This window comes from Bidens hawaiensis, unplaced genomic scaffold, assembly GCF_021521415.1.
Source record: "Bidens hawaiensis isolate Kalapana, Puna unplaced genomic scaffold, B.hawaiensis_p1.1 tig00019321_1, whole genome shotgun sequence".
NCBI classification, from domain to species: Eukaryota; Viridiplantae; Streptophyta; class Magnoliopsida; order Asterales; family Asteraceae; genus Bidens; species Bidens hawaiensis.
The window spans coordinates 54,418-77,550 of record NW_027492929.1 but is presented as its reverse complement, the minus strand read 5'-3'; the positions used below and the strand labels follow the sequence as shown (position 1 = coordinate 77,550).

Below are 23,133 nucleotides of genomic sequence, written 5' to 3'. Positions count from 1 at the left end.
TTAATAGCATATATTGTTCCTCATTCCAGCAGCAATACCATTGATTGTAATAAGCAATGCATCTCTAAGTTTATGATTCTCAGTATCACTTCTCAACCTCTTCAAGTCTCAATCTGCAACATGTTACGGAAGCCGACTCTCGATCAACTTCCTTAAAACTTTTGTTATTCTCGGACAGCTTGTCGTGTCCTGTGACAACCAACACGTATTTCTCGGTAGACGAAAGCTCTTTTCGAAGATCATCACCGAGACCTCTACGCGATTCATGAACCAGTGCTTGATCATAATGTTTAGCAATTGAGTTATCAGTTTTCCCCACCACCATTTCTATTAAGTCAATTGTAGATTGGAAAAATGGCCATTCTTTGTAAGCTGCTTTTAGTTCATTAACTTGTCCTTTGTCACAAACTCCTTTTAAACCAGCTCCGACTCCGAGCCATGTGGGGAGAATTAACCAGGTTTGGGTCCATGCGAATATCCACGGGATGGCTCGGAGGTCTCCGATGCCTACTGAGGATTTTCGTCTAGTTGGGCGGCTACCGATGTTAAGGTGTCCGAGTTCAGCTTGTGGGGTGGCTTCTTGGAAGTAAGTTATGAATTCGGGGTTATTGTAGACTGTGTTACGGTAACTTTGGCAGCTAAGATTTGAGATTTCTTCCATGAGGTTTCGCCAGTTTTGGTCACGTGGCGGTTTCGGGGGACGAAGGGTGGCTAGTAGGACAGCGGTTGTGTAGATTTAAAGTTGGCGAACGGCCATACCTGGTGACTCAAATTTGGCTTGCACCATTTCTCCTTGTTCGGTAGATCGAAGTGTGCCCTGTGTTCAAGCAAAGGATCAAAAATGACATTTGGTGGTAGAGATGCAGCAACATTACATTAATATCAGTAAGTAATTAAAACTTATTAAATAATTAATATAAGAGAAAATCACACAATAATCATTCTTGGGTGTGTTATATTTATAAATTACAATCATTTTCAGATGGCGTATCTACTTTTACTCATGTATCAGACTTTTCCAATTAATAATGACTTAAACCAACGCCATACTTGTATAGAATCACGTATGTATTATTATTATTCGCGTACAAAATGAAAAATATTTTGGTTTTGGTGAGTAAAAGTAGATACGCGATCTAAGAATTGTATAATTGATAACTATGTGTTAAATTGTTTTAATATGACCAAAAAGATGTAACTTGCTTATAAAAATGTTATTTTCATGATTTTCTCTTAATATAACACTGTGCAAACTTCAAAAGGTAGCATTTCATAAACTTCAATCAGGCTTCCGGGTTAAAAGGGCCTAGATATAGGCTTATTTGGGCCGCATCTAGCACAGGTCTTAGTCCACTATTTGGTAGAGTGGGCCTCAGGGCCCAAATAATGAAAGGAGGGGCCCACTTTTAGATGTATTGAGAGGCATACAGCAAATATAGACTGGCTCAAGAACATACCATGACAGAACCAGGTGGCTGGGACTGAATAGCAAGATGTGTAGGACCGCCACCACGGCCAATACTTCCACCACGCCCGTGGAAGAGAGTAACCTTGATACCATACTCTTTGCATGCAGCCACAACATCTTCTTGAGCTTTGTAAAGTTCCCATGCAGCCGTAAAACGCCCTGCATCTTTACCCGAGTCAGAGTATCCAACCATTACCTGCATACATTAGTCATTACTCATTAATGTTTTAAATTTAACTAATTTTCCCTTGCTTCCAAAAGAGCAATAACATACCTCTTGGTGTCCATTATGATTCTTTATAATGTGGTCCTTATACCAATCAATCGATAATAGTTCCCGTATCACTGCACCAGCTGATCTCAGATCTCTCACAGTTTCAAACAAAGGAACCACCCGTAACCTATTTAAGTGAATCATAATTTAATGTCAGAACATAATTATTATCACATATACACACATATATGTATTTATATAAAAAATACAAATGGCAGCCTTACGTTCCACCACGACATGGTTTTCCTTTTTCTCCTGCAACAGCAAGACGAGCATCTTTCTGCAAAAGCTCCACTGCAAGGACATCACTTGCCTATAATGTATAATTTATCAAGAAAATAACATGAAATTAGATAATAAGATATGTATAACTTAAAGATATATTAACATGTTTTTAATCAGTTATTGTGTATCATACATTTGAGGCCATGGAAATCACATACGCTCCTAAGGAGTCACTACCCAACTCAGCAGAGACACGGAAGGTGTCCAGAACTTCTTTAACTTCAGGAGAAACCTAATAGATCATTTCAAGAAAAAAACAATAATATAATAATAACAGTGATCATATCAGTAAAATATGGTGTCTCTTATTTGTTACCTCTATCGTTGATGGGACCAGAGGCCTCTTACTCTTTAGCTCTTTAGTTAGAAACTGTAGTCTCTTTTTTTCATCCCATTCACTATATGTTCCCATACCAAGATATTTGGTAATCGCATCAAGTGTATCTGAATGTCTGCCCGATTCCTGTTACGCGTCAGTTATAAATTATTAAATTGAATTGTGACGGTTTATTTATATATTATATATGAAACAAAACGAACCTGACGGAGGTCAAGTTTCATCAGTACCATCCCAAAGACCGAAACTCTTCTTATTAGATCAGCAAGTTGTCCGTCTGCTAGAATTCCTGACCCGCACAATTGCTGTGAGAGTTAAAGAGTTAGTTATGCATAAGTCTACCCTAAAAACAGATATACATTTGTCAGTGATCATGTATAGTGTATACTACCAAAGATTCATAGCACAACATGAGTGGTTGCAATAGCTGATCTGGCGTATCATAGTAATCACCAGGTTCCTGATCACAAGGTAGACCTTCTAGAAGCTGCTCTAACCGTCTACGAGTGTTCATAAGCTGGTATATATAATACGGAAATTTAGTGGCTAATTCTTGATATCTAAATATTTCATTTAAAAGTGTCTTTAATCATAAACGCGTCACTTAACATTACCTTATCTTTTACGTCCCCGAGGACAATTCTATAGGGAGAAATGGCAGATCTCTGAGGGATGCTTGGTTCAAGAAGCTTCTGGAAGCTGGAGTTACCGGCTTGTGAAGATCTTGGTGTAAGAGGTTGTTGAATAGTGACTTTATTAGATCCGTTTCTGTCTACATTTGCTTTAAAATTAACTTCTCTTGAACTTTGGGATGAATTAACCTGCTCATAGTGAAATATTGATGTTTTTCATCTCAAACATATAAAATGGGTCAAATAGAAAAAAACATCTAAATGGAGAAAGGGTCAAACAGGTTAAATGTGACTAAAAGCCTATATTTGATGCAAACAACCTTTTGAATAGTTTTCTGGAATGACTTAAATTACTATCGTAACAATGTTACACTAGTAACCATAATACATAATTTCTGTAACAGTTCCAAAAGATGGACTAAAAAAGTTTTTTACCTTGATTTTCAGGGGTTTGTACTTCCCAGGAACATCTAAGCGGGGATAATGAGATTGCACTTCATTGCATTCTATAAAAGCAGTAAAAAGGTATAAGTTTCTAATATAAATATACGACTATATTACTTCATAGTGTTAAATTAAATCAACTTATTGGCTAATGTTTTAACCTGTACAAGAGGGTGCATCAGCTTGAGCTGGAAGTTGTGTAGGTAGGCCATGAACATGATGGCTATGATGCTTTGATGTATTGTTCAATCTCATGTGCCAATCCTCTTCTGAATTTTCTAAAAAGTATATATAAGCTTAGTTTAATAACAAGAACTAACAAGAAAACAAATAAACCAGACCTTTATTAGTAATATCATGTGCCAAATGTGACAAGCTATTGCTACATTGGTTCATAGAAAGCTCAAATCTGAGGTTGTCAACTTCACGTGTGTAAAGATCAATCGCCATCCACCTTGATAAAAGAGATACATCTCTTGTTACCTGCACAATTAATATTAGATAAATGTTATAATAATATTATTACAGAAAATGAATTTGTTCACTTATAGAATCTGAAATGTCACCTTTGCAGTGACACTAGGATTTCCATCTCGATCACCACCCATCCAGGATCCAAATCTCATTGGTGTGCATGTTAAAGGAAGTGGTCTCCCGGTATGCTGGAAGTAAAAAAAATTTATATAATATTTATATAATAGAAGTCAGGAAAATATACCTTCTTTAGCGCATTGCTGAGACGGCGCAAGTAATGAGGTATGGCTTTCCAAAGGGACTGTTCAACATAATTTAATCCTGATTTTACATAAATAATAAGTAACTTTGTATCTTTAAAAGTATCCAAATATGAATTTAAATTATTTAACTTTAACGGATCTAGCTTCGTCTACTGGTGTAGGCTTGTGGCGTCTAAGTTCATCTGTCTGCCATATAGAAGTTATCTCTCTCACCTATAAAATTAAATATTGAAAATTATTTACAAAATGGCTTGGTAATTTTTGCTTCTACTCTACAGAATCTGCAAAAGAGCACCAAATCTTCTATTAGAGCATCTTGATCTTCCTGTGTAAGATCCTTGCGGTCATTAACTTCTAACAAATGCTGTAAAAATCAACAAATAAAAATCATATTACCTTTAAATAATAATGTAACCAAAACTTTATCTCAACAAATGATCAAACAACTTACAGAAATTCTAATGTGCTTATATTGAAGAGTATGCCTGTTGATCTGAGTAGGATGTGCAGTGAGGACTATCTCTACTGCCTATAAGGTAGTCATAAAGTTTATATAGAAAATACAAATACTCCAACTATCTATAACAAATGTTAAAAATTCAAAAATCATACCTGATTGCATACAGTGTCATAAAGCACATCTGGAGAAAGCCCACTTTGAATCAGGTTATTAAAAGTATCATCGCATGATTTTGAGGCCTGTGCCACATTCCTTGTCTTACAAGACCTGCAATAAAATATATATTTTGTCAGTTGAAAATTTGATTAAAGCTTTAATAATACCAATATTGAAGGATGGATTACCTGTGATGAGTTTCAGCAATACCCATTAAGCTAAGAAAATGACTAAAAGCTCTAGCAAGCATCAAGGGTTCCTCTAGTGTCAAGTTTGATAACTCAGAAGCCAGTTGCTTCTCTAAAACCTCTGCTGTACCCTCAATCCCAGCTGCTCTTATAAGACATGCACTCTACAATTAAATCACAAGTTTCCATCCAAATCAACTTTATGACCATTACTATTTTACATCGCAGATAGCAAAATAAAAGTACAATATCATAAATAAGAATTAGAACAGGGTTTTTAAAATCCGAATATAAATACAAGAATTGCCTTTCTTGTAAGACGCATATATTATAATTACCTGTGCATATTCTTGATCTTTAAAGTACAACTGTACAAGTACACATTTCTTTCCAAATTATAACATATATAAGTAGGAGAATCAGCTGTATTCAATGCTAGTCGTTAGATCAAATTGCAGAAAATACATTGTCACATAATTAAATTGCTCATCTACACAACTAGGATTGAACCGCAAAAGATTTTCTTAGTTTGTAATGAGTGTACTTGATTCTAAGTTTAAGTAATTTGCTACCTACTTTTTTTATTAATATTATCCCATAATGTTTATAGCTGACTTTCATGCAATCTTTTGACTTGTTCTGTTTAATTTGTACTCCCTGTTACTATGAATACAGGTCATGTATTATACTTTACTAATTAGTTTTTAATAGTTAAGTCAATACATTGAGATCATATTCATTCTTCTAATTTTCTTAACTTTCTATTAATCTATTCAACTGCTTTATTTAGATATAGTTTCATATAATTTTAGGAACTAGTATATGAAGCGACTATAAAATATCAATCCACACAATCAACAAGCTGAAATCTGCTACCGAAAACACATTCCGAGTTCTAACTTGTTAGACAGATAGATGTGTAATGCATAATTACCATTCTACAAACTTCTATAAGCATTCGCATACTTGTACTGTACAACTACCAGTCATGTTTCTCCAATCAACGAAAACACTAACAAAACAGCTCGATCAATCTACACTACACATCACATCAATTTCACGAATCAATGAAAATACTAACGAACTAACAATCAATATAAACCTAACATAAAAAAACAATCGAAGAGCAAACCGAACATGTAAGATGTATGTATAGTCGTGAACTATTGAGAGAGAGTACGTATTTAAATTTTGCCAAATTTCACTCTTCGATCAAACAATAACATGAATCTGATCAATCAAACGGCAATATTATCATCTCCTAATACAAATTACAGTTCAGTAAACCTCAAAACATCATAACATCTCGATCAATTCACGCTACACATCACATCAATTCCTTGAATCAACAAAGGCATTAACAATCACATAAAAACCTAACAGAAAACAACAACCGAACAGCAAACTAAACACGTAAGGTGTCTGTATAATCATATACTCACAAACTGCAAAATCATCATCTCCTAATACAAATTACAGCTCAATAAACATCAACATATCATAGCAGCTCGATCAATTCACGCCACACATCACATCAATTTCTCCAATCAACGAGCACAGTAACAAACTAACAGTCACATGAAAACCTAACAGAGAACAATAATCAAAGAGCAAACTCAGCATGTAAGGTATACATAAAATCGTATACTCATAAACTGCAAATATCATCTCCTAATACAAATTAGTGAATTACAGCTAAGTAAACATTAACATATAATAACAGCTCGATCAATTCACGCTTCACATCACATCAATTTCTCTAATCAACAAAAACAGTAACAAACTAACAATCACATGAAAACCTTAAGTTACGCATAGTCTTAAACTACCTGAGAGAGAATACGAGTTCAAATTTCATCAAATTTCACTCTCCGATTAACTAAACTGCAAAATTATCATCTCCTAATACATATTACAGCTCAATAAACATCAATTTACTCTACACATCATATCAATTTCTCTAATCACCGAAAACATAACAAACTAACAATTACATGAAAACCTAACAGAAAAAAATAATCTAACAGCAAACTAAACAATAATCTAAATAATCTAAAACAAATTATAGCTCAGTAAACATCAACATATCATAACAGCTCGATCGATTCATGCTACACATCACATCAATTCCTCTAATCACCGAAAACAGTAACGTCAATCACATCACATGGGCGAGATTACGAGTTCATGTTAGATACGTACGGTCGTATACTACCTAAGCGAGAGTACGAGTTCAAATTTCGTCAAATTTCACTCTCCGGGTAAACAATAACACGTTTCCGATCAATCAAACTGCAAAATCACTAATCATCATCACCTAATACAAATTACAGCTCAATAAACATCAATATATGCTACACATCATATCCAGGGGCGGACCCACATAGTTCCCATCGGGGTCTCGGGACACCAATGTTATTTAAAAATTACTTAGACGATATGGAACCCATACTATTAAGATTGAACTAGTCTAGTGGAAAGTCCCTTGTTTTTTCTTTGGGAGGTTGCAGGTTCAAGCCTCACCATACCCAGTTTTTTTAATATCCTAGTCAATATTAGTTATTTACTTAGGGTATTTGTGTTTTTTCTTTAGTTTATCCCATGTAACCATTATAACCATGCAACATATATAATGAAAACATGGGTTTTACATATTCTTAAATTATTTATCTTGTGTATGTATATTATACTTAATAATTTATTTGTGTAAGAGTTAGTTTTTCATGTCTTGGTTATTTACGTAAGACCATATATATATAGCTTACGCTTATGTTTTTCGGGCATGAATAAAAATGAATTAAAAGTGTATGTTCTATCTAGTTTCTAATCTATATTCTTTCTACTTACTCGTTTTCAATGACACCATATTTTCGTGTTTTATTATGTTCCTCGTCTCGACCCAACCCAAATAACGACCGACCCGGAAATTTTGTAAACCGAAAAAATTGGGACCCCATTGACAAAAAATCCTGGGTCCGCCACTGAAGAGGTAGGTCCCAGCAGAGCCCAGTTGGACCCGCAAGACTCACCTTAAACAGGGACGTCTGCGCAGAGACCAACTGGATCCGCAGGACCAACCATGCTCAGAGACGTGACGTCCTTACGCGCAGTACGCAAGCTGGTCCCGCAGGAAATGCCTCCCAATGGTGAAGGACTCCGCCTGTCCCCGCAGCCTCGGATACAAGCCATCAGGGAAGGCCACCCGCGCAGCAAGGCTACACGCACAAGGTACTTAGCTCTCAATCACTCAGTGTCACCTGAAGGAACGAGCGAAGCCGGGAACCATCCCGCACAAGGGCGGGAGGGGGAATACTCCCGCCCAAATAAGCCAGTCCGTACGATACAGGAAGATCTTCTGTACTGTACCTGACGAGGTATGGGAAAAAGATCTGACTAAAGATACGACAGCTTATTGACCACAGTATGGCGAGCAGCATGCTCCTGTACTGTGTCACTATTAGCCGCTGCCTACTCACCAACTACTGCCATACCACGTGCGTAACCGGCAGTTGGTGGAAAAGGAATAGTAACAGCAGGCCTGGTCACTATCAGCCGCTGCCTACCCACCAACTACCAGCAGGGCACGTGCGTAGGCCACTGTTGGTGGAACAGGAACACTGTTGCAGCCGGCCACACCTCCTTGGAAACCTACCTTCGGCTATAAATACCCCAAATGGTATGATCATCTAATATCATCTTGTATCAGATATACATTTGATATTTACTCTAGCAATCTCTTAATATACTTTTATATTTAAAGAGCAATCTAGTCTGATTCTCACGCCGGAGGGTGGTCACAAGGAGGAACCCCCCTTCTCAGTGACGAGCTCACGGTGTCTGTTTTGCAGGTTATCAGAAGAACCATCTTCCAAGGGTCTAACCCCTCGTGGGAAACATCATCCTAACCCCCAGATTACCAGTAATCTAACCGGGGTCCGGTTAGTGTTTCTTCATTGGCGCCATCCGTGCATAAAGCTAGAACTTTATTTTTCTTCAGTTTTTTCAAACTTCTAAGATGGTTAGAGAAATTCCGGTAACCACAACCCCAGCTACTGGGGGGAATACCGGCAACACAGTTTTTACAAACACTACCCCGGTTACCCAAGCCGGGGCAAGTGAAGTAAATTTTACGAACACTACCCCAGTTACTCAAGCTGGGGCAAGTGCAGTAAATGATCGCCTACTGGGATTCACTGATACCCAGGTTGAGAAACGAAGACTCCCCCACCAGACTCTCGATGAAGTTAAGGCATGGGCGGAGGCACGACAAAAGGAATTCCAGGCTGAGTTGGACGAACGCTTGCGTTCCGTACAACAGGCCGACGAATTCGAATACTGGGAGGATGACTCGGAGGAATCCGACTCCGACGCGAACCCTCGCCATAGGGCAAAAGGGAAGCGTAAGGAAACGGAATCCCAACCAAAAAGGCATTTTGGACAAGCCTTCAAACCAAAAAGCACAGGTGGAAGTCCATGAGACTTCTCCAAAACGTTCAGACCAAACGTTGCAAATGCGGGAACGTCCAAATTTGCAAGGGACATTGCGGAAGCAATCGCCCCAAAGAGTGCCAAACAAATGCCTAACATAGGCACATATGACGGTATATCTGATCCAGACGATCATTTGAACAGGTTCATAGCGGGGGCAACCGTCAGCAATTTGACGGAACCCACGTGGTGTTACATGTTCCAAATGACGCTGGTTGGGGCTGCTAGAGCTTGGTTCGATCGTCTACCGGTCAACCACATCTACGATTGGGCAGACTTCCAACAGAAGTTTAGCCAAAACTTCAGCCAACAACGGAAGTATACCGAGGAGCAATGGACAATCCTCAAATGCATACGGGAAGAGGATGAATCTCTGCCAAACTTCATCACTCGCTTCAACTCAAAGAAGCTAAGTTTGGGCAATATCAGCGAAGATCTTGTTCGCGCTGCCTTCATCCAGGGCGCACATGACCCAGAGCTTATCCGCACCCTAACGGGTAAAGATGGCATGCCATCCACATGGGATGCCATCATGACAGCAGCAAAACGCTATGCGGAAACGAAGAAGCAACTGGGTAGAGATCTCCCACAGAGCACAAATCTCTACACTCAGAAGACGAGAGAAGACAACGTCCTCACCGCCCGACTAAATAAAAAGCGGAAGCTAGGTATTTGGCAGTCAAGGGTAAACTTTGACACCTCATCCGGCTTGCAACATAGATTGGGCGGAAGGAATAATGGACAGCCGCACCGGAACTCCAGATGGACGCCACTCACTAAAAGCGTCACTGAGATATTCGCCACGGAAGAGCTCCCGTGGCCAAAGCCTCCAATAATCCGACATCGTCACGATGCTGATCGGAGCAAATACTGTGACTTTCACAAGACAAAAGGCCACAACACTGAAGAATGCATAGACGTAAAAGACATGGTCGAAGCATTTGTCAGAGATGGGACGCTCGCGCACCTCGTGGCGCAATAAAGGCTGAGCAGGCGGGTGCGTGTAGGACCCCAGCTGGGGAAAACACGAATAAAAATTCCAGCTTCAATGTCGAGACTACATGCTGCGTAAAGAACGAGATCCCGAACCTGGTGCGTATCGGCTCGATGGCACTCCCATCCCAACAACATGGAAGGGAGCTCATTCACACAGTTTGCATGTAAATCAATTCCAATTTGTAAAGAAAAGGCCAAGAGCCACTTCTAATGGAAATGATTCTCTTTAGAACATCGAAGCTGATGATTTTACTTTTTTGAACACTAATGACGACATTCACATTACGTGAAGTCGTTGCGTGGGAAGGCGGTCCTACCCGCACAAACCCAGTAACAGAGAAAAACCTTCACGCAGGACAGTTGAAGGTAAAATGTTCAGCACCCAAAAATGAAAGTGCCGGTCTATCCGCACGAATCATAATGAGGAAACTGAACAAAGACCTATCAACAACCGCGCGTCGAACGGTTAAACTATGCAACACCGGTGACGGCATTTACATTATGTGAAGTCGTTGCGTGGGAAGGCGGTCCTACCCGCACAAACCCAATAACGTGACAAACCTTCACGCGGGCCAGTTGAAGGGGAAGAGTTCAATTATCCCATTAAATGAAATTGCCGGTCTATCATCATGAATCATGAAAGGAAACTGCACTAACCTATTGGCAACCGCGCGTCGAAAAGTTCAAAAGTTTTGCTCTCAGAAGGATGAGGATAACCTACACGCAGGTCAGATGAAGGTTAAAGTTTAGCCATCCTACTAAGTGCAAGTGACGGTTCTACCCGCACAATCACGAAAGAGGAAGCAAAACTTCACACCTAAAATCTACCACGTTCAAAGGTTAACTTATCCTCAAGAATGAGAAAAAACTACACGCATGTCAGATGAAGGTTAAAGTTTAGCCATCCTACTAAGTGCAAGTGACGGTTCTACCCGCACAATCACGAAAGGAAGCGAAACTTTAACCCTTATCAACCACGTTCACAGGTTAACTTATTCTAAATACTTGGAAAATTGCTAATCTAAACTAAGTATGCAAGTCATAAGTTTATAAAGCAAGGAACCCAAAGAAGGAAATAACAATCTTATACGCAAAAAGATTTATATTTCACAATGATATATTACAAGAATAGCCGGGTAACTACCTGCCTAAAAGAATAAATCTATACAAAGCTATCCTAGCAGTGGGAAGGGATCTTCAGGATCAAGCTTCAGGGCCGCTTCCACTTGGACCCGCTCCGTCCGAGGAACGGGGTGGTTCGAGGAAAGCCTTGAGGACAGCTAACCCATCATCAGCAGCAGCTACTTCGTTCACCTTCTTCACCACTGGATGCGGGAAGGCGGCGTATTGGTTCACTGTTTGGTCATAAACAGCTTCGGTATCCACATCGAATAAAGGGAAGTTGGAAGGCGGGAAGCCTCTCTCAACGAACCCTAGACCAAGCAGGAAGCCGGCCTTTTCCCCATCCTCGTGAGAAGCGTTGAGGGCTGCGCTCATAGCATCGTCGTAAGAGGTCTCTGAAAAGACCCGACACACAACCTACAAAGAAAAATATACAAGTCTTAGAACCTTTTTATTTTATAAAGGAAAGCGTGAAGACAAAGCTAAACGTACCTGAGGCAACGCTTCTCGAAGAAGCCATTGGAGGGTAGCTTGAGCTTCTTTGCAGGCGCGTTCGGCTTCGCTTTTGTTAAGGTTGGCAAGTAGCACTTCCTTTGCGGCAGCCTCTTCGACGCCCTTAAGCTTCCGCTCGGTGTGGTCAAGTACCCCCCTCTGGTCCAGGATTTCCTGGAGTTTCTTGGCATCTTCCATCGCCAAGGCATCATGAGCACGTTGGAGAGCCTCCAATTTGGCCTTGAGCTCCTCATTCTCCACGCGTAAGGGCTCAGCAACGGCTTCAGCCTTGGTGGCCCTCTCGGTTGCGTTCCTTGCAGTCTCCTTAGCCAGCCGAAGCTGTTCATTAACAGCTTGGGCAGCCTTGGAGCGGGCCTCGAGTCGCGCTTGAACCTCAACCTCGAGGGCCTTGAAGGCCTTCTCTTTGTCTGCGGCAGCTGCGGCCAGCTGTCGGTTCTCCTCCCGGAGAGCCCGCGTTTCAGATACTTCCTTGGCGCGAGCTGCTTTCAACTTGTCGTTTTCACGACAAAGCAGCTCGACGCGTGGCTGCATCCGGGCCAGGAGAACCCGAAGCACATTGGATAGCCTACCCTCCTGGTAGCTAACCATGGCTTCCCCCAAAGCACCATGAGGAGCAGCGTGGCGAGCCCAGTCCACGCACTCCACAGGGGTGCGAAGGGTTGTTCCTCGGCGGATGTTCCATCGTGGAACATACACTTCATTGGAATCCGAGACTGCAAAAGAAACAAAAGCAGCTAGGAAAAGATGATAAAAAATATAAGGGCCAAAACAACCCTACGCACCTGTAGGGTCAATGGCAGGCCGATAGCCGCCAAACCCATCACCTGAACCTAAAGGAAATCCGTCCAAAAGGTCAGGCAGATGGGAAGGTGACAAAGATTGGCGTAAAGCCCCGCGTGTACCTGATGGTCCGGCCGTCGTTGCCGGTGGCGGGGGCATTGTAGCAGCCGTCGTGGTCGCCGCCGTGATCGCCGCCGTGGTTGCCGTCGCGGAATCCGCGGCAAACGTAACCGCCGGCTCGGTGAAGGATGCTGTAAAAATTGCACTCACCGCCGGCGGTGACGTCATCTCGACTGGAACAGTCGGCTCAAAGGAGTGAGCAACTGAACCAGTGGATACAGGCGCAGAAGCCGCCTGGGTCGTCGCCTCAGGAAGGCTGACCGAGCCTACCATAATTGGCGGGGAGGTACTCCTCTGCGCTCCACCCTGGAATGCGTCAACATCCACGCCTGCGTAAAAAAGAAAGTGTTAAATTTATGAAGTGATAAATCTACAGAAAAATTATGATTGTACTTACGGGTTTTCTTGAGCTTGAACGTATGGACGGGCGGGGAGGAACCCGATGGAGCCGGCCTCTTGGTACCGGTCACCGTCGTCGTCGCTGGTTCTCCGGAGGTAACAGCCGTAGCCTCCGGAGCAGTAGTCTTCTCACCACCGGGGTTCCCCGCCACCGATTGACTATCTGACTCGGAGTCAGATAGAACCACCGGATCAGCTGTGGAGGCCTTCTCCTTCCCTTTCCCGCCGGCAGCCTTCTTCCGCACCAACGGAGGAGCATCTGAGGATTCCTCAGAAGAAGACAGGTCAGGAATTCCAGCAGCAGGTACAGCATTGAGGGAGTAAGGGAAGAATATCGCCTTACCTGGCCGCCGGTGGCTCAGGATCTCGTGGCCCAGCGGATAGACCTCCACAAACTGATCCGCCGTTTGTTCCAGGATGGGCAACTCGCCCTCGTCTTAGGCACGAGTACCCATCCGCGCGGGACCGCCAGCTTCCCGCGGATACAGGAGCGACTCCAAATTGTTCCCCTCTGAAAGAAGAAACAGGTTAGAAGAAATTATGAGTCAAAACAAAAAGAAATGGAGCATACCGTAAGGGACAGAGTTCGAACCGTATTCGAGGACGATTGGGATCTTCCGCGCATCAGCCTCCTTCCACACCCGGCTCATCCCGAGTATGACCATCCCGGACTCCGCAAACCGGTAAACCGGAGAGTGGACCCGGGATATCTTCGAAAACCATTCCGCCTCCTGATAGTTGACGGCGTGAAGGCTCGGAATAGCTTGGCCATTTTTGAACTTCATGGCAAGGGGGATGGCGCGGGCAGAAATGTAGAAGAATTCCTGCTTCCACGCGCGAAGACTGCGCTCGGTGTCGCAAATCTTCAAACCCTTGATACGGGTTGTCAATGAATACCACCCCTGGATGCACCTCCAGGTATAGAAGGTCATCAGGCGGTCCACATGGGGCTCGATGCCCAAAATCCGGCACACCCACTCGAAGTGCCGGATCTTGGCAATCGCCATCGGATGAAGCTCAGTCAAATGAACACCGTGCCTCTCAAGGACACGGTAAACAAACTTTGTCAATGGGAATCTAAGATTCTCATAGATAAAGAATGCAGCATAAACCCCGATCTTGCCTCGGGGGGCATCGTACACGGTCTGATGAGATTCAGGAAACTCAGGCTCGAGATGATCGAGCATGAACTTCCTGACAATATACCGGTACTGATCGCCGGGCAGAGCACACTGGCACTCGCCAGCAGTACTCCGGTCGTCAGCTACAGCCTCAGCTTCATGAGAAGACATCTTGCAGAAAGAAGAAAACGATTTCGGGAAAATGCTACCCTGAACAAGAGAGTATTTGCCAGAAATCGCTAAGAGGAAGAGATGAAGAGTGAAAAGTGTGGATTACAAAGAGCCCTTTTCCCTTTATATAGTAATCGCAATTAATGCGGTGAATTTAATGCGGAAGAGAGAGAAACCGAGGGTGCAATGAAACTGTGACGCGTGGCAAAAAGCAAGCTAGCAACAGCTGTCACAAGTACGTGTGCCAGTAATTTCGCGGCTACGCGCTTGACAAATCGCGCCCACGCGCCTGAAAAGTGGACTGGAATGACCATGTGCTGTCACGTCACCATAACTTCCTGCACGTCCTGACACAGTCAGAAGAAACTGTCGCACGACGTTTCAGAGGTTTGGACTGTTCTTATCCTTCCACCAACTCTTCGAATTTCATAATTCAAAAAGATTCAAAATTTAGCGGGAAATTACCCCTTAACTTGGCAACCAAGTAACCGTAAGACGGATGCGGGTAGAGTGTTAAGGTAAAACCCTTCACATACTTAGCACCCGCAGGGAATTGACGCCAGGAATGCCTTGGAAGTAAAGTAACCATAAGACGAGTGCGGGTACAGTGTTAAGGCAAAACCCTTCACATACCTAGCGCTCCGCAGGGAATTGAAACCAAGAAGGATCTGGGCAATGCTTGCGGAAACGGAAATAACAGCCCCGCATAGCGGGACCGTTGACAACTATATTGTTCGAAACTCCAAGATGGAACTGGTAGTTGTAACATAATTGATCACTATGCTCAGAACTACCAAAACCTCATGGAGAATCTGCACAAGTGGGACTCAACGCTCCTGACTTGCGAGGAGGTTACAGACCTACCCGCATCATACCCAAGGATCAAGCAGAAAAGTCGGGAATTTCTGCAAGTGACACTAGGACTTCCGCGGGAAGAATCCCCATGGAAAACCTTAAAACACCCCTTTTCAAAACCCTTTGCTTTAGTCCAAAAGTTCACCTCACCTTATTAAACACTCATGAGAAGAACATTGGACTGGGGGGACTTGAAGAGGTAGGTCCCAGCAGAGCCCAGTTGGACCCGCAAGACTCACCTTAAACAGGGACGTCTGCGCAGAGACCAACTGGATCCGCAGGACCAACCATGCTCAGAGACGTGACGTCCTTACGCGCAGTACGCAAGCTGGTCCCGCAGGAAATGCCTCCCAATGGTGAAGGACTCCGCCTGTCCCCGCAGCCTCGGTTACAAGCCATCAGGGAAGGCCACCCGCGCAGCAAGGCTACACGCACAAGGTACTTAGCTCTCAATCACTCAGTGTCACCTGAAGGAACGAGCGAAGCCGGGAACCATCCCGCACAAGGGCGGGAGGGGGAATACTCCCGCCCAAATAAGCCAGTCCGTACGATACAGGAAGATCTTCTGTACTGTACCTGACGAGGTATGGGAAAAAGATCTGACTAAAGATACGACAGCTTATTGACCACAGTATGGCGAGCAGCATGCTCCTGTACTGTGTCACTATTAGCCGCTGCCTACTCACCAACTACTGCCATACCACGTGCGTAACCGGCAGTTGGTGGAAAAGGAATAGTAACAGCAGGCCTGGTCACTATCAGCCGCTGCCTACCCACCAACTACCAGCAGGGCACGTGCGTAGGCCACTGTTGGTGGAACAGGAACACTGTTGCAGCCGGCCACACCTCCTTGGAAACCTACCTTCGGCTATAAATACCCCAAATGGTATGATCATCTAATATCATCTTGTATCAGATATACATTTGATATTTACTCTAGCAATCTCTTAATATACTTTTATATTTAAAGAGCAATCTAGTCTGATTCTCACGCCGGAGGGTGGTCACAAGGAGGAACCCCCCCTTCTCAGTGACGAGCTCACGGTGTCTGTTTTGCAGGTTATCAGAAGAACCATCTTCCAAGGGTCTAACCCCTCGTGGGAAACATCATCCTAACCCCCAGATTACCAGTAATCTAACCGGGGTCCGGTTAGTGTTTCTTCAGCCACTGATCATATCAGTTTCTCTAACCACATGAAAACCTAACGGAAAACAACAATCTAACAGCAAACTAAACACGTATAGCACGTATAACACTACCTGAGAGAGAGTACGAGTTCAAGTAAGATACATACAGTCGTATACTACCTAAGCGAGAGTACGAGTTCAAATATTGTCAAATTTCACTCTCTGATCAAACAATAACACGTTTCCGATCAATCAAACTGCAAAATCACTAATCATCATCACCTAATACAAATCACAGCTCAATAAACATCAACTTACGCTACACATCATATCAATTTCTCTAAGCACATGAAAACCTAACGGAGAACCACAATCTAACAGAAAACTAAACACGTACAGCGCGTATAACATATCGTACACTCATAAAACCACTACCTGAGAGAGAGTACGAGTCGCTCAATCTTCTCCGTAATAAACGGACCGACTTCTCGTTGAAGAACGTCGTGAAGAAGACTAAACAGAAGTCCGAGATCATCTTCATAAGTCTGAAACGAAATCTCCTCCGCTATATCGTCCGTTATGTCCGTCATCTTCTCCGTTAAAATAACCGTTAACGGCGATTGAACTGAATGTGTAGTAGTGTGATCACAGTGTGGTGGTTGGTTTTGATATTTGAAGGATATGACAATGTGTGACAGGTGTCACGGGATTAACGGAGGATGGTGGGACCCGTGGGGCTGGTGAGGTGAATCACCTGATTTGCTGGTCTTTTATTCTGTGGTGTGATTATTATATTATTTGAATTTCCGTTCATTTTTTCTTTGGAAGGTCCGTTGATTACAAAATGCAATTATGCTTCCGTATATTTCTAGATTTTAGTATGTTTTCTTTTGTCCTTTTTAACCACTGATTTATCGTGCTCCGACTCGTTATTTTACTGTGATCAGACTATGTTGTTTTAACTAAACTCACGCTAGTTTTACAGTTTGGCTTTAATGTTTCTCCAGGAAAACATACTGTCAACTGCCACTTGATAATTGTTGTACCACCACACAAAAAAAATTCTCTGGTGTAACACATTATGAGACTAAATCCTGGGTGGGCTCAGGATTTTAACTGACAACCTTGCATAAGGCCTAGCTCAAATTTTTTATTGTCTTAATCTATCAAAAATGAGACAAGTGAGGATTAAACTTGGGTTTCCATTAAAAAACACCAGACTATAATGGATAGATTGTGTCTAAAAAGATTCATTTGCTTAATGATTATTTTCTTTTTTTTAATGGCCATTTGCTTATGGATTGATTGAGGGATTAAGTTGAATTGATTAAAGGACATAACACTAATGGACATTATGGAAGACATTAAAGTGTTAAACCATTAGTATACTTATGGATTAAAAATAGGTATTCGGTTAAAGCTCTATAAATTGAAAGATTGATTTAAGTTTTATTTTTAATTTGTTGTTTGTTTTTTGTCTAGTTTCTTGTTAGTTCGTCTTTTTTAATGAAAGTTGTAGTTTGAAAAAAAGATAAAAAAAACTAATGGGCATTAAGAGGTGGATAAAGCCCACAAATCATTCTCCGGGCATGGTGAAGCGTTGTAAGGGCATCCGTGTTTCTACAATAAATCTCATGTAATCATATGTGTGATGTGTCTTAAAATGTAATGATTGAAGGGGTGTAATCTTTTAGACATGCTTTTAACTAAAAAAATGTGATAATAATATAAAGGAAAATGATTCTTAAGAGCACTGCTATTATGGATAGCCTAATATATTTATATTTCATTTGAACAAGGTAAATAAGGGAAAGAAAATTGGATGACGATGATGATTTCATGAATAATTGAATATAGAATGAATGAACGAATGAATGAATGGTTGGTTATGTCATCTTTTGTTTGTGTTATTGGAATTGTCGCTTAAAAATTTTCATGGTTTGTTTCTTTTCAAGAAAATGGAGTTTAACCATGTAATAAATTAGACCTATTAATTTATGTAATAAACTAGTTATATGTAGAATCATACACGTTTTTAATTATGTCACTAACAAAGTCTTTTTATCTCAAACACTAACTTGTTTAATTTCATGTCGTATCAACACGTTATGTCATGTTATTAATGCCAACTCTATGATCGATGCCAATATACAACACTTGCTATACATTTCACACGTCTACCTTCAAGGTTGTGAGACTTTTGTGTGTTAAATTGAGTCGATACATTACTAAATGACAAAAAAAAAAGTTTAAGATGACAATCCAATATATATTGATTTCATATGTAAATTATGTGACCTTCTAAGTTCTAACCATAACTAGAAGCATGGTTGTAAAATTATCGACTAGGCGTTGATTAATCTGATTAATCCTAACAAATTTTGATTAATCATAATTAATAGTTAGTCCTTATCTCACCGTCCGACCAACACGTAGCGATTACTACAACACCGACCAGAACGATATTAATCAAAGTTTATGGCGGTTATTGTAATTTCACCAAAGTTGAGAGTGTACCAAACCTTTCAGTTTCCCACCAAAGTCAAAATTAGCTTTGAAACTCAGTCAACTGAAAACAACACATCGAACACAATGTCACCGGCGCCTGTAATCGGAGTGGCAGTGTTTCTAATCAACGGCAACACGGTGCTTCTCGGTCGCCGCCGGTCATCAGTCGGCCACAACACTTATGCACTGCCCGGCGGCCACCTTGAGTTCGGTCAGTCATCTCTTAAGTTAGGGTTTACTGTAATTACCTCTATTATTATTATTATTATTATTATTATTATAAAATAATAAAATATGATTAGAGCTTGTGCATTGGTGGTAATGACAAAAGAGTCAATCACTTCATGTGATACTTCATTTGTCTACCACCAGTCATTTAGATATTTTAGTGCCAGTGTAAAGAGCCTAGCCGCTCGTGAGCTACTAGAGCTCGGATTGGTAAAAAAGTCGAAACGAGCCGAGAATAAAACTCATTTAGTTATCGTGCCCGAGCTTGAGCCTTGTATGAGAAGATTTTTTAGGGTCGTCGAGCCTTAACAAGTCTGATATATAATTTTTAAGTTTTTTAACTTTTTGGACCTCTGTGTATTAATTTCACACTGTGCAGCTGAGCTTGAGCCGAGCTTTAGCTCGTTTAAGGTACTGCACACGTGATCAAGCTGAGCTGAGGCTCGCTTTTAAGGTACTGCACAGGGCTCAAGCGGAGCTTAGGCTCGTTTAAGGTTTTTCTTGAAATTATATAGAACTAATTAAAAATGTATATAAACTAATTAAAAATATAATAAACGAGCCAAATTCGAGCTTGTAAAAATGGCTCACAAAGTCACAAGCTGAGCTCAAGCTCTCGTAAGTTAAAACGAGCTTGTAAAAATGGCTCACAAGCCGAGCTCAAGATCTCGTAAGACAAAACGAGCTGAATTCGAGCTTGTAAACTTGACTCGCAAAGTCACAAGCCGAGCTCAATTCGAGTTTGTAAAAATGGCTCACAAGCCGAGCTCAAGATCTCGTAAGACAAAACGAGCTCAATTCGAGCTTGTAAAAATGGCTCACAAGCCGAGCTCAATTCGAGCTTGTAAAAATGGCTCACAAGCCGAGCTCAAGCTCTCGTAAGACAAAACGAGCTCAATTCGAGCTTGTAAACTTGACTCGCAAGCCGAGCTCAAGATCTCGTAAGACAAAACGAGCTCAATTCGAGCTTGTAAAAATGGCTCACAAGCCGAGCTCAATGCGAGCTTGTAAAAATGGCTCACAAGCCGAGCTCAAGCTCTCGTAAGACAAAACGAGCTGAATTCGAGCTTGTAAACTTGAGTCGCAAGCCGAGCTCAAGCTCTCGTAAGTCAAAACTAGCCTAGTCAAGTCTGGGCTTGGCTCAGCTCGTTTACATAATTTTTTGATATGCTGATAATTTAAATCAGTTAATAAAATGAAATAACAAAAAAACGCGTGTTTCTTTGTTTTAAAGGTGAAAGCTTTGAGGAATGTGCAGCACGAGAGGTGAAAGAGGAAACCGGGCTAGACATCAAGGACATACAGTTTGTAACAGTAACAAATAATGTATTTTCAGAAGGTGCAAAACCACTACATCTTGTTGCTGTTTTCATGCGTGCATCTTTAACTGATCCTGACCAGGTCCCTCAAAACGTTGAGCCTGATAAGTGTTACGGTTGGGATTGGTATGACTGGAAAAACTTGCCCGAACCGTTGTTTGGACCTTTGGAGACTATGGTGAAAAATGGGTTCAGTCCATTCCCTGCTTAATTAAATTGATTAGGATAGTTATTCTCAAGGTTCACTTGCTATGGTTGGTTTCATGGATTTGTGTTACTTGTTTCAGTTGAAGTAATATTGTTTTAGCAGAGCCGCAGAGGTCTCAGGTTCGAATATCATTTCACTGGATTCTCGCTAGTAACTCTAAAAGCCATCTACATATAACCACTATTGGTTTCGGTTTTAATTATAGAGTAAAATGATTATTATTTACTAAATGTTGTGTTTGATTTAGATATATCAATCAGGTATAGGTGCACAAACCGGGTATTTTCAGGAACCGGAACCGGGTATGGTCAACAAAAGTCAAAAGCGGGTCCGGGTAGGAACCAGTTCCGGGTATAGTCGGGTATTTGATCGGTTCCATCGGGTTTCGGGTAGGGTAGGGTCGGGTATTGGTGGAACCGGTTCCACCAGGTCCGGCTCGGTTCCAGGGGAAACCCAAAGCCCGGTCTGTACCCACGGGTAGGGTCAGGTCCGGGTAGGAACCGCCGGGTCGGGTCCGGAACAGGGTTTTTTTTTGCACCTCTAAAGTCATGTATGGATATGGATTATGTTCTATCAGACCATTTGTTTTTTTTACCCAACTTCATTAATCTAAAGATGTAGATTCAAAAGCATTCAAATCAATCAACATCACATTCAATTATAGTGTTTGCCTATGTTAGGCTTTGAATTATTGTTATGGTTTTGGTATGTTGCAACTGACGTGTTTAGTATAATTATATTATTTTTACTTTGATAACAATGATGTAAGAATATAAATTAAAATGCAGTTATAAGCAACTAAAATCACCCATCGATTATTGACACGCGACATTAAGTAAATAAATTTGCGGATAGGGTGTGAACTTGGACACCACGACATGATTTAGTATAAAACATTTTGGTTGCTTTTAGAGCGAACATGTGTAGCTTAATGAATCGTGTTATGATCAATCTAGTGGAGTAGCGGGTTTGTTTGTTAAACATGCTTAAATTTTTAATTATTTTTCTACAAGAATGAGGTGTATGACGTAAAGCGCAATGCTGGGTTATTTTATGATAAATTTCAAAAGTTAAATGAGAAATTGGCATAACACTTTATTAGTTAAGCGTGATTGTTTTCTTAAGATTTGTTTAAATTGTAAGTTTAAAGTGTTAATATACTAAAAAAATATCTAAGATAAAAAAAAATATGATTTAAACAGATCAAGTGTTTGTTAACCCACGAATATCCTTGTCGTGTTTTGGCTTATGTGTGACGCTTTCTGTGCATATGCAGAACAATTTTTAAAATAGTGTCGTGTTCAAATTTACGTGGAATTAGACTCATTGACATGCCATTAAACGTGCAGAAAAGAATACAAAAAATAAACATCGAATTTTGCGTGAACTCATAGAGGTGAAGCATATGAGCCGATATGTAATGTCAATCGGTTTTTACCTCAAAAGTAAAACCGATTTGTTGAAACCAATCTTGGTTTCAAACTGAACTGGTAGTTCGATATCGGTTTTAGAACTTTTTTTGTTAAAACCGGTTAATACTAAATTAAAGCGGTTAAACATCGGTTTTAAACCGAACAATTTAAAGCCAGTTATAAATGGAACCAATACTTTTTCGTTGTAAACTTGTTTTAAAACCAAACCGTTTTATTAAAAACCTGTTTTGAACATCTTTGATTGAAAAGTCTAAAACCAAACAAGTTTGAGCCCGAACCCAATTTGGGCACCTCTACCGGGTGGTGAGCAAACCTTACTCATTAACCAATAACCTAACCTCCATTCAACCGAATTAACCGAGATTAACTGACGTCTATGGTTATGGTTAATGGCGCCGCCTCAATACACATAACCGAACATTAACCGAATTGAAAATAATTAAAATAGGCCTACATTGAGACGAGTATATGTATACAATATATATGTATAGGTTGGTAACCAAAATTAACCGAAACCAACCCATAACCAAACTTCACAATTGATTAATTGAAACCGAAGTTCGAAGCTAGCATTTATGACTATGATTAAAAAAAAATAACCAATAACCGAAACGCAACTTGCACACCTCTAACTTTACCAGCGCGTGCAAGACGGGTTGGGTTTCCAATCCCGTATGCTTCGGAATCCAGTCCAAATGGTTTGTGTATATTCCCTCAGATCTCGTCTCCTATTTCAATTCTCGTCGGCGGGTTACTTTGTCTC

At 41.2% G+C, this 23,133-nt stretch overlaps 1 protein-coding gene and 1 pseudogene across 1 annotated transcript; one reads left to right on the top strand and one right to left on the bottom strand.

Annotated features, from left to right (window-relative positions):
* LOC143558089 (phosphoenolpyruvate carboxylase 4-like) lies at positions 1-17,455 on the bottom strand (annotated as a pseudogene).
* Positions 17,456-19,260: 1,805 nt separating this feature from the next.
* Positions 19,261-21,182, top strand: LOC143558076 (nudix hydrolase 1-like). The gene is made up of 2 exons (XM_077046996.1): positions 19,261-19,393; positions 20,645-21,182. The coding sequence occupies exons 1-2, from the start codon at positions 19,267-19,269 to the stop codon at positions 20,938-20,940; spliced, it is 423 nt and encodes a 140-aa protein (XP_076903111.1). The 5' UTR covers positions 19,261-19,266; the 3' UTR covers positions 20,941-21,182.
* The last annotated feature ends 1,951 nt before the right edge of the window (positions 21,183-23,133 follow it).

What these genes read in the sequence shown, in the direction of transcription:
- LOC143558076 (XM_077046996.1), top strand. Translation starts at nt 19,267, where the DNA reads ATGTCACCGGCGCCTGTAATCGGAGTGGCAGTGTTTCTAATCAACGGC. An exon ending in CGGCGGCCACCTTGAGTTCG is followed by an intron (nt 19,394 to 20,644) that starts GTCAGTCATCTC and finishes TTTGTTTTAAAG; the next exon opens with GTGAAAGCTTTGAGGAATGT.